At 45.1% G+C, this 12363-nt stretch overlaps 1 protein-coding gene across 3 annotated transcripts in view; it reads left to right on the top strand.

Moving 5' to 3' along the window:
• Positions 1–12363, top strand: part of RASGRF2 (Ras protein specific guanine nucleotide releasing factor 2) — a 190902-nt gene that overhangs the window by 166285 nt on the left and 12254 nt on the right. For all 3 annotated transcript variants that reach the window (XM_059694194.1, XM_059694193.1, XM_059694195.1), the window contains exons 19-22: positions 5564–5676; positions 9551–9611; positions 9869–9972; positions 12167–12251. In XM_059694194.1, coding sequence (XP_059550177.1) covers positions 5564–5676; positions 9551–9611; positions 9869–9972; positions 12167–12251 — 363 coding nt within the window. The remainder of the gene's footprint in view (positions 1–5563; positions 5677–9550; positions 9612–9868; positions 9973–12166; positions 12252–12363) is intronic.

The following is a 12363-nucleotide window of genomic DNA, read 5'->3' as shown; positions in this document are numbered from 1 at the left end:
CTGGATGCTTTGTTCAGGCCCCAAGGTTCCGCCTCACTGTGGCCTTTTCATTGTGTTCCTCTCCTGCCCACTCAGCTCCCAGTACCATCCATCTGTATCTCCTGATCGCTTTGCACAGAGCTGCTCCCTGGATGCAGGTCACAGGCTCCACTTCCAGGGCAGTCCTGTGACTCTGAGTCTCTCCTCTCCATGGGGAAGGGATGGAGTACAGTTTGCCTTCCAGCTGTCTTCATCCGCCTTTTCTCCTCAAATGGAGCAGGGCATGGAGAACATTTTCCAGAGGCTTCTATTTGAGTTAAGCTCAAAGATCATTTTGGGGGCATAAATTTAAAAAAAAAATCAGGAAGCAGACCCTTTTCAAACATTTCTTTTCCCCTTCAATCTTTGTCATTGTCTTGAAAGCTGTAATCCATATCAATTAGCTGCCTATCTGGAAACCAATGGAAAACATAGCGTAGTGGGGAGGGAGGGTCCTCTTTTTTCTGATAAATGTTTTTTTAAACAAACAAAAACAAAAAACCGACAGATTCTTTTTAGAGGCTTGAAGATGTAAGCGTGGGCGCTATCTGACTTTAAGGCTGTGGGGCAGTATTTAAAATTCTTATAAGCACAGCTGTTCAGGTCTAGAGTCTGGAATTTAGCAACTCATTCAAATGCAGAGTCATCTGTTAGAAAATGATCAAATGGATGATCTTCTGCACAGTTTTTCCTTCTTGCTGAGTTGGTGTCATTCATTGCCATTTGCCTCTGCTCAGTTATTTTTGTTCTAACGTACCTTCCACAGTTTGCATTGTGCCTTTTCCTAGTAGCCTCCCACTTCACATCTGCTAAAATCATTTCCCAAACTGCCAGTTTAAGAAGAATTAGGTTGCTTATTACCAACTTGTCTCAAAATCACATCCCCTTCCCATGAACTTTTGTCCATTAATTCAATAAACATTGGAGGGCCCACCAGGAGCACCTGTGCTTACCGAATTTGGGGGTTCGTTATATCTGGGATTTAATACCTTTTCCTGGTACCCAGGCTCTTCCATGACAGTCAGGCACACGTTTCCTGTGTATTCCGTTCCTCTTGGACGGTTCTAGGACTTTATGAGTAAGTGTTGAGCAGCTAGTGTCAAGTTTAGCATTACCTGGTATTGCTTCCTAGGGTTTCATTCCGAACTCAATGACTTCCCTTGTGTTTTTCAATTAAGCTGTTCTTTCTGTCGTGGTGAACAAAGAGGCTTTTAACATATTTTTGTAGTTAGGTGATGAGAAGTGCTGGAAAACCTTGCCTGTCACTTTTCCACGGAGGAACCCTGATTCAGAGTCCAGGTTGCCCAGAGGTGGCAAGAAGGTCAGCAGGCCGGAGTTGGTGGTGGGCGGACAAGGCCCACAGGTGCCGTGCAGGGTCTCCCTGCCAGCTGGTAGCCAGCACGGCCTCCCCTGGGAGAGGGTGACAATGTTAACGTTCTGAATAAAGATTCACCTCCTTAAAAGAGCTGAAAACCACGCTGGTAAGGAGGCTTGCTACCTCCAGTTTATGAAAATGAGGAATCCCATGGAGGGCACCCTGGTGCTATCAGGGTTCATTTGCATAGATCTTGGGATGATTACTGGGCATCTCTGTCCAGTTTCCCAGTTGACAAAAGGGACCCAGATGTAACCTAAATTTAAATTAAATTTTCATCTCCTCCAATCAAAAAAAATAGAAGACTATAGTGTGCTTTTCATTTTTCTGAAAATCATAATGTCAAACCCTTTATTGTTGAGCCTAACTCATCCTAAGACCCTTCTTTATAAGTCCTTCGCTCCAGGTTTTAAAATTATTTATGTGGTTTTACTCCACTCTGCAGTATTTCCACTTTCCTTTAAAAAAAACTCTGGCCATTGTTAGGAATACATTGTACTGATTACGGTGAGAAAATTACTATCATAATTCTCCTTACCCTCAAACTGTGTTTATTGAATCTGATTTCCCAGTGTCCTAGAATTCCCTTGGCCATACGCAGTATATTACTAATGATCACCCTGCTCTCCTGAAAGAATGAATGTAATTTCCATGATGTCTAAACTATCAACAGGGATTCGTTTTAAAGTGCTGCAGAATCTGATTTATTGACTCACAGATTATTTTTCTGTTATGTGATCTAGTCTTATTAATATAGACCTAAATCTCAATGTCTCTATCTCAAATAGTTGCTAGTATAGGTGGGAAATAGTTCCCGACTTGGCATGGTAACCAGCTACTGTGTTATGTGTCTTGAAGCCCAACCCACCAGCACTGATTCACTGATACCCACTTCTTCTGCAGAGTCTGTGTGGTGTAGCAGTTAAAACCTCAGGCTTCAGCCAACACTGCCTGGACTTGATTCCTGGGTCTGCCACCTGCTACCTGCATGACTTTGGTCATGATACTTAGATTCGTTATACCTAGACTTCCTTGCATATAACATGGGAATAATAATGATTGTAACTATGCTGCTACTGAGGGTTAAATTAGATAATGAAGTTATTAAAGTATCACCTAGTATGTGGCAAATTCTCACTGTCTTAGTTATGATTACTGCTCCAGGCATTGCTCCCTGACCTAGAGGAAATACTGACTTTCCAATCATGCAGTAATGTGTTTGAGTAGCATCCATAAGGTCTTGGTAAAATATCCTCACCTCACAATACATATCTCTTGAGGAGGGTTATAGCACCATCCATCGGTGATGTGTTCCTAAGCATTTGCTGTGTGCCACTCTCTAGTCCTTGACACTTGCTCAGACTGTCCCCCTGCGGGCAGGGTTTAGACCTGCATCTCCAGGCCCGGCCTCTCTCCTATGCCCCAGTCAGGCACTACCAAGCTCTCGCCTGCATTTGGATGGCCCCTCCACAAGCCTCTCTCCCTGGGTTTCACGGGTTAATATTTCTGTCCTCTGCCCATCTGCCCAGACTTCTGTTCCCTCTCTGCCTCTCCGCTAAAGCCTTATGTATTGAGGTGCTCAAGAATAGTAGGAAAAACGAGCTATAGTCTCCTTTTTAGAGATTTAAATGTCAAAGTCTCACATTTTCTGGTCTCTTCACCTTTGAAAGTAAGATGGGGTTGTTGTTGTTGTTGTTTTTCTAATCGTTTGTCTCCTTATCCTTGCTTCATGAATTGGAAAACAAAAACTACCCTAAATAAACTGTTGCAGTGATAACTTCAGTAAATGCCTCAGGTCCTCGGGGTGCCATAGGGTTCACTCATCTGGAGCATGAAGCTTTGTGAGATGACCTTCAACAGGCAGCTTCTCTCTACAGGGCCCTGCTCCTTCTGCACAGGCTGCCAGGTCCAATTCCAAGGCAATGCCCAATCCCAGATCATCAGATGGCCCAAGAGCGCCATCTAGTGAACATCCTGAGTGCTGCCACGCCATCTTCTACCACCTAATAGTCTGATTTCCTACTTCAGGGAAATACAGTCAAAAATTAGATTCTATATAATTACAAAATGGCCATCAGGAAGATTTATTATGAACACTCTACCTCTGATCTAAATAGTGCAAGTGACTTTTAGCTGCTTCAGATTTCATTTTAACTGGGACTTTTGAATGGCCAATTCTGCATCTTACATGCATTGGTTCAAAAAGGAAATTTTACAGGCTAGGTAGTACATCAGATGATTCAGATTTTTTTCAGTCAGTTTTGGAAGAGTGTTTTGCATGATTTTTTTTAAAGGCAAAGTCTTGCTACTCCGAGGGTGATCCACATCACTAGGGGCTCCTCAGAAAAGTAGAATCTCAGTCCCCGTTGCAGACCTGCTGTGCCAGAATCGGCGGTGATTTGTGGCCACGTGACAATTTGAGAAGTGCAGGTGTAAAGGTCTCTTACTGGAGCTGGAGGGAAGACCCATGTTCCTTGTCCGAGCCACCCCCTCCTTACACCGCTCCTCTCGGCCCAGTGGCCCCTGCTGAAACCAGATCATGGCTCCGGCCTTGTCTGTCCCTGGATCAGCTGAGAAAGAATTGAAATCATATGCAGAAAGTCACTTTGAACATGGTAAAAACCTGTGCAAATGTCAGGGGAAATTATGAGTGAGAATTTTCATATTTCACACTCGGCCATCGTCAGACAATCTGCTCACATTAGCTACATCAGTGGCAGTGCGAGTATTCACTTGTAACCATTTGTCATGCTCCTAAGAGTGTTTGGGCAGATGTGGCCAAGTTTTCAAAGGTCAAAGGTCTCTCTCAGGCTAGTCTTCCCAGAGCTTGAATAATAAAATTATATTCTGTTTTTCTCAACAAGACCTTTCACACAACTCTCTTTTCTAGGGTCTCAGAAGGGTTCCCTTTGTAAAACCCAGCATGTGGCACAGTAGGTGTTTCATGATGCTTGTTGATTAAACCGCTAATTAGCCTTCAGCAAGGTCCAACACTGGCCTGAAGTCCTTCACACTAATCTATTTATGATAATCAGATTATTTATATCATTAGAGACCTAACATTACTACAGGAGGATTTGATCATCTCACTAATAAATACCAACTATTCATTAAGAAAAAGACTCCTGATGGCTGAGAAATCTTCGGTAGTGCACACAGATTGGAGTAGGTGAGATCATTAACTGTTAAAATAAGGGAGAGGGTGGCACAAAGAAAAAGCAACAGCAACAAGGCATTACTCTCTTCTTGCATACATTTTAAAAGAAAAATCAACAGCCAACAGTCTGCTGGACAATATAGGTGAAATTGTAGGAAAACATATTTGAAGTTCTATGATTGATAAGAGGTGTTAACATCTGTGTTGCCTTGGGCCCCTGTCGCTACTGTTCCAGAAGAAATGGTACTGATGGTCAAACAGGGAAAGTAAAATATTGAGGAAAATGTGTCACGTGGTTCTCCACTAAACTGAGGCGCAAAAATATTCAATTCAGATTAGGTTAGACTTTGGCACTGTCTTCATTTTTTGAAATTATAAAATTTTTTTGCCCCTAATTTACTAAATATAACAAAAGTATGTTTTTTAAATTGAATTGATTGCAATTAGTTTTTTAAAAAATATATATATATATTTTTATTGATTTCATAGAGGAAAGGAGAGAGAGAGAGATAAAAACATCAATGATGAGAGAGAATCATTGATTGGCTGCTTCCTGGGGATTGAGCCCGCAACCCAGGCATGTTCCCTGACCGGGAATTAAACCATGAACTCCTGGTTCATAGACCAGTGCTCAACCACTGAGTCACAGTGGCTGGGCAGGGCAAAGCTCTTTACCCACTGGGTCAACTAAAGAAGGCGCCTGGGAAAAATGACATCACTCCTTGGACTTGAAAGATGAATAAAAATAAAAGTGGAGAGAAGGCACAGTGTTCCAGGCAAGGGAAGCACAAATCTCTTTGAGGAATTCCCATCCCTGGAAAGCCTGTTAGAAATAACAACAACACAGCCCCATCCCAAACCAATAAGTCAGGACCTCTAGGGGAAGTCTAAGGCCCATACATTTTTATTTCCCACACATAGCTCTAGAGAATGTATCATGACAAACAGTGTCACGTAACATGGAGCTAAACCCTTCAAAACGGAAATTTAAAAATACCCATTTTATTTTGTAGGATTTCGAACTCAACAATGAACTAAAGATGAACGTCCTAAATTTGCTAGAAGAAGTTTTGCGAGACCCAGACCTTCTTCCTCAAGAAAGGAAAGCCGCAGCCAATATCCTGAGGTAAAGGCAATTGCAGGTGCCTGTTAATGACATTGGTTGATTTGTGCTGTGTCACAGAAGATGAGGTCCTATTCAACTAGACGCTGGGGGCAGCAGGGGTTCTGCTCTCAAGCGGGGAGGGTTACCTGTCATCTTCGTTTTCCTGCTATTTCGGGAAGACTTCGGGCTGAGCTTGTAGGTTGTGTGGAGTGCGATCGATCGTTGCTGTTTGTGTGGGCAGACCGTGGTTTACTGTGGAACCAAAAGTGAAGGGGGGAAGCCTCGAGCGTCCTCCCCTGCGAGCCGAGCAGGCATTGGCAGAGAGGTTTCTTTGCCTCACTTGTGTGTCTGAGCAGGTGGCGGCGTTTCAGCAGGAGCCTCCTGCAGCTGGCTGTGGATGTGCCACCCAGAGGAGGCATGCATTTTCTTGGCTCGGTTCATTGGTCCTAGACCAGTTTTACTATCAATGTCTCGGGCTGGGATTTCCATCCACATCGTGTAGGTTGTATAAATCTGGACCCCACACCTCCATGTCATAACGGCTTAAACCTGGTTTGGTCTGCCCACCCAGCATCCAAGCAGGTAACAAGCTTCTCTTACAGCTTCTTGAACTAATGGTGGCTTTTTTTTCTAGTCCACTCTCTCTGCAGGGGCCAGCCGTCGGTGGCTCTGTGCAGACATTTCAGTGTCCACCTCCCTCACAGCTCTGTGGTCTGTCTCTGCTGGGAGGTGGAAAGCCAACAGCATCTGTCTGCCCCACCTGGTTCTCCTTCCGTTGTCTAACTACTAGCTCCCTCTTCACTTGCAACCTCCGGAAAGAATCCTTTTTTCCTTCCAAGGTCTGCTCTCCTGGTTCTCTGTGACAAGAATGCTTATGTGTGGAGGGGAGACCGTTTTCACTCAGCCCACCAGGTTGTTCAAAGTCCATCCCTGATGTGGCAATGACAGATTTGGGTCCGTAACGTCTCAACAACGGGCCCATAAGGCATTCTTAGCCCCGTTAGCTCAAGATCTCATAGCCAGCCCCTTCTCTGATCTAGGAGTTGTCACGGGTTGAATTGTATCCCTCCTCCCCCAAAATATAGTGAAGTCTTACTTATTTGGAAGTAAGGCCATTGCAGAAGTGATTAGTGAAGATGAGGTCATACTGGAGTCAGGTGGGCCCCTAGTCCAGTATGACATAAGAAGACGGCCATGTGAAGACAGAGATGCAGAGAAGATGCACACAAAGATGGAGCAGAGATTGGAGTTATCTGGCTACAAACTAAAGAATGCCAAGGGGCTCACCGAAGCCTGGAGGGAAGGAAGGCCGTGCTTGGGGAAGCATAGGAAGGAGATGGTCTGGCAGGTGTCAGAGCTAAAGCAGCAGGAGATGGAACAGTCACATCATGAGGAGAAGCAGGGTCTGCGCAGGCTGAGCTGTGAACACAGCCTGCGGTCGCAGCAGCATGCCAGCAGCCCAGAGAGTGTGGCCTGGTCTCAGGCCCATTGCTCCTGGTGCTGTCTTTAAGCCTACCAGATTTCTACCATTGAAGGAAACATTTTCCAGGTATGGAACTTGGATAATCCCATTTCCATCTGGTATTTCATTTTAAATGCGCAAATATTAAACTGGTCATACTGACCCATAAATGTGAGGGAAACCCAGGATCCTGGAGTGTTTGTTAAAGCTTTGGGATAGTCAGGAGATGAGAAGCAAATTCAGCCTCTCTTGGAACTGGAGCAGAGCGAGAGGGGACTTCCCATCTGAAAGGAAACATTTTGTGAATATCCCTCCCAGAGAATCTGAGTCATAAGTATGAGAAATATAAACATACCATGTAGTGAAATGTAGCCCTGATATTAGAGATTTATATGCATTCAGGTCATATAACAGGGATACATAAGCATGGAACATGTATTTAAACATATATTACATGAATAAAGCAAAGTGAAAATTGCTGTGATGAGCCACCCTGCCTCACACAGCCGCACAGGGGTTACTTTAAGCTTCGTTGGCATAGGCAGCTTGTTGCCTGTCTATGAATAAAAACCTCTGCTCAGGAATTTTGTATTTCTAAAACACCACCCCTCCAACGTTGTCCGACTAGCTGGCCGCTGAGCCCCTGCAGTGTGGAGCTTTTTGTAGACAACTAACAGCCCCCAAAGGAAAAGAAACAATGACTGACTTCTTGGAATGTCAAGTGGAATGGGTTCAAGTTATAAAAAGGTGACCCCAAACCTCACAAAGCTCCCAGAAGCATCAGTCGGCTCCAGGAAGAGAGAAGATGTTAACTAACTTCACGGGACCAGAATGTATCTTGGAACATTAGGGTATGATCAGTGAGGGGAGGAACATTTGATAGAAGCTCACTAATGTCTTGACCATTTCTTTCCAAGGGAAGAATATAGTCCATCCTCATAAAAAAGATCTTTCCCATGGGTACACATAGTTGTGTGGCCACCGATCTCTCTCCAGAAACCTAGCCTACAGTGGAGAGAATGGCATATACTCTAGAAAACAATCACTTTTATTTCCTATGTGTCAGCCTTCAGTGTGATTTAATGGTCTTTGGAGAGAGAGTCGTGGTACTCATTTTTTTCCCTCACCTATGTCTGTCCTTTACCCATGAGGACTGTTTCCTTCTGCTCACAAATGACTGACATGGCTAATCGCTGACAAGAAGACTGCCCCTCCTATGACCTAGAAGGATTCTGCTCCCTGGTAAATAGTCAAAAGCTTTTGTAACGGGGGAGGAAGACGAGGAAAGGGAATTGAGTGTGTTCTGTGCGGGACCTTAAAGAGGTGCCCCCTGTAAGCTTGATTAGACAAATACAAATAACCAGAGAGCACAACTGGACCGCACCCTGGCCCGCTTAGTCAATTTCTTTGAGCCTTTGTTTCCTCATCAGTAAAATGGAACTGATAACACTTACTTTGAAGGGATTTTTCGATACACGAGATAGTGTATGTCAAATGCTTAGCACATACCTGGCATGCCATGGCATATAACAATCCATCTCCGTTGATATTTTATTTCGGGGGATGGTAGTTTGGTTTTAATCAATTCAAAACACAACAGAACTTCACAATATTATTTCTTTTGAAACCAGTTTCCTCCAGTGGATAGGCTACGTGCTTTAAGACTATTTAAATATTTTAGTACTTTTAATATGTGACTCTGCCTTCATTTTGGAAGACTTAAAGTGCTTGGCTCAGATGGTAAGTTATGTAATCAGTATAATTCTGACGCTGAACTTGTGAGGGACAGGACGTACCACTCCCACTGTGAAACCAGCACCCACTTCAGTGATAATTAGCTTCTGTATTTATTCATCTGTTCATCACTTATCAAAAACGAATTTCATTGAGAACTGAATGACATGTGTGGAGACACGGCACCAAACCTCAGGGAAGTACGTCTGGGAAGTGGGGCGAGTTCACCTGCTGGCTTCTGCCTCTCCTGGTTCAGATGTTTGCATGGAGGAAGTCTCCTGAGCTACAAGTGAGTGGCGAGCGGGTGGGTCTGGGCCTTCCACCTCAGCAGGGAAGGGTCAGGTTTACGGAACAGAGGAGCACGGATGGTGCACTCGGGCTGTTAGAACTCCCCCTGGATGGAGTATTGCAGGAGGCCCGAGTCATCCCTAGGTGCACTTTGATGGTGGTGTTTTCCTTACAGCCTCGTATGTAACAAGTCAGCTCTCTGGATAATCCTGTGCCTTTAACATGTGTGTTTATCTGTTTCCTTAGCCTCCTGTCTCCAGCTCAGGGCCCCACAGCCTGCAGCAGGCGGCCCAGCCACACAGCCCTAAACCCTCTGACTCTTCACCCAGGGAACACTGTAAGGCTTTGCTGTTTCATTCCTGCCATGTCTACTTCCTTTTCACGGGGGATTTTTTTATTTTTATTTTTTAGAGCTCTTTCACAAGATGATCAAGATGACATTCACCTAAAATTAGAGGATATAATTCAACTGGTAAGTTCCCCCAGGGTCTGGCGCAGGCCACCTCTCAAAGGCCAGCAGTGTGCCTGGACTGAGCGCTGGCCACATGTTCCCCTCAGTGAGGCTCTGGGAGGTGAACCAAATGTGCGTGGGGTTTAGCGACTGGTCCATGATGTGAATGTTCTTCATAGCTAGAGTCTTTGATGGACTTTGTGCTTCAGCAGCTGCACTGAGCACACTGGCGCCTCACTGGTGTGTATCTCACGCCCTCCTCCCCCCGTATCTTGCAGACGGACTGTCCGAAGGCCGAGTGCTTTGAGACCTTGCCAGCCATGGAGCTGGCTGAGCAGATCACCCTCCTGGACCACATTGTCTTCAGAAGCATTCCCTACGAGTGAGTGCTGCCCTAGCAGCCCCGGGCCCTCTCAGGCGGGAATAGCGGCTTAGCATTGAATTATTCCTAAGGCACATGTGTGTGCCGTGGTGTGTCTTCATCTTAAAGTGCTTTGGTCCCACGGAATGTCTTTTGGTTCCGGTTTATATCGGAAATGTTGATGTGGAAATAGTGGGGACTCTCAAGATGGTCACGCTGTGTTTCTCTATGTACGATGACAGCCATAGAATGTAAATGCTCTAAATGTTGCTACCCACTTGCATAAATCAACGAGTATTGACACCATGGTCTCATCACACAGCCTTTTGATTTTCTCGTGTAGAGTGAGGGGGGGCTCTTTAAGCCCCCTCCCAGCTGTCATATTTGGTCGCCCATAAACAAGGCCTTTGCTTCGACAAATGTGAACTGTTGGCACATGTTCTCTCTGAACAAAGAACTAAATAGAAGGTAAAGGAGGGGGTGGGCAAGAGATATGAACATGTTGTACAGAGAGAAGAGGACATCTGTGAGGATGGAAGGTCAGGCATGTCAGGGTGGATGGGCAAAGGGTGGTTAGAGGGTCAGAGCCACAGCTCTGTTAGGAAGGCATGAGGTAGGGACAGAGGACGCCCTGCAGACTTTTATGTAGTTTATCTTCTTTCCCTATCCCTCTACCAGCACACCTGGACCAACCCATGAACATGAAAAAAAATAAAATAAAATAGGAATCTGGCCCATTGGCCATACCCAGTGACTATCTGAGGACTTGAGTTAGGAACCACAGTGCTTCTTCCACCCGCCTCCTGACCACCCTCCAGTGCAGTGAGGATTCAGAAGGAGATGAGCGTGACCTCTATGGAGGAGGAGAAAGAGTAAAGCCCAAACCTTTGTGGTGACCCTTGGTGTGGTTTCTTCCTGGGACCCTCCCCACCTCTCACCTCTGTCCCTTTGTGCTGGTGTGAACATCTACCAATTATTTCCATCCACAGAATTGCCACACCTTTTATCCCACAGCCTTGCAGGATGGGAGCAGTACCACCAATAGTGCCACCACAAAGAACCTTGCCCAGACATTCAGTCAGCATTTCTGGGTTAAGAATATGTCAGGGTGATTTTATTTCTAGTTACGCTTTGTAATGACTATCCTATAAAATAAAAGGGTAATATGGAAATCAACCGAATGGCAGAACCACTGGTTGCTATGATGCACACTGACCACTAGGGGGCAGATGCTCAATGCAGGAGCTGCCCCCTGGTGGTCAGTGCACTCCCACAGGAGGAGCGCCACTCAGCCACAAACCGGGCTGATGGCTGGTGAGCACAACGGCTGGTGGCAGGAGCCTCTCCCGCCTCTGTGGCAGCACTAAGGATGTCTGACTGCGGCTTAGGCGTGCTCCCGCCGGAGCCATCAGACATCCCTCGAGGGCCCCTGGACTGCTAAAGGGTGCAGGCCAGGCTGAGGGACAACTGCCTCCCCACCCCCCAGTGCCTAGTGCACGAATGTGGTGCACTGGGCTTCTAGTATAAAATAATTCCTGTATGCTCTACCTTGATGGTCGCTTGCTGTGATCTGGTGGCCTGCTCAAAGGTGAAGTGAAAGAGCAAGAATGTTATTTGAAAGACAGACCTTCTACCAGGCTGAGCTCCCAGCTGTGACTGCCTTCACCACATGAATGGGCTATAAAGTGTTTGTTTATTCAGCCCTCACCAGGGTGTACTATTCTGGGCTCCTGGGAGAACAAAGGAATGTCCTGCCCATGGAATCATATTTGCCTGGAGACAGCAGAGCAAAGTGGAGGAGAACATGCTGGTCTTGATTAACATTTTCGGTAGTGATTGATTTTTTGGACTTTCTGCTAAGGCTTACATTTTTTTTAAACAAGCTAATCCAAGGAAAACAGTCTTGGTTTCTGAGTTAGTATTTAACCTCTTTATTCCTCTGTGTTGGTCATTGTTTTCCAACTTTAGAGAAGGCTTTATAATGATCCTAGCAGGGACAAAGTTCCAGAGCAAGCTGGAAACTGGAAAATCTTTTTCTTTTTTGCATGGCATGGTGAAATGCTAGCGTCGAGCTAAAATTCATTTGAAAGGGTCAGTAGCAGCAGGAGTTGGGCAATGTCAAGTTTAACGTATATAATGTTAATAATTATTCACATCAATAATTGACCATTTTTTAAAAGTTTAATTGATTTTATATTTTGCTTTGAACTTTCAGAGAATTTCTTGGGCAGGGTTGGATGAAGCTGGATAAAAATGAAAGAACACCTTACATTATGAAAACCAGCCAGCACTTTAATGATGTGAGTAACCATGAAAAGAAAACCTTGGGCATGTTATAGGAAGACAAATATCAGGGCCTTAAGATTCTTTTCCTCTGTGTGTTCAAGCACACCTCCCACCCCGTGCAGACTT

Source organism: Myotis daubentonii, chromosome 4, assembly GCF_963259705.1.
Source record: "Myotis daubentonii chromosome 4, mMyoDau2.1, whole genome shotgun sequence".
Lineage (NCBI taxonomy): Eukaryota > Metazoa > Chordata > Mammalia > Chiroptera > Vespertilionidae > Myotis > Myotis daubentonii.
This window is presented reverse-complemented; position numbering and strand designations above follow the sequence as displayed.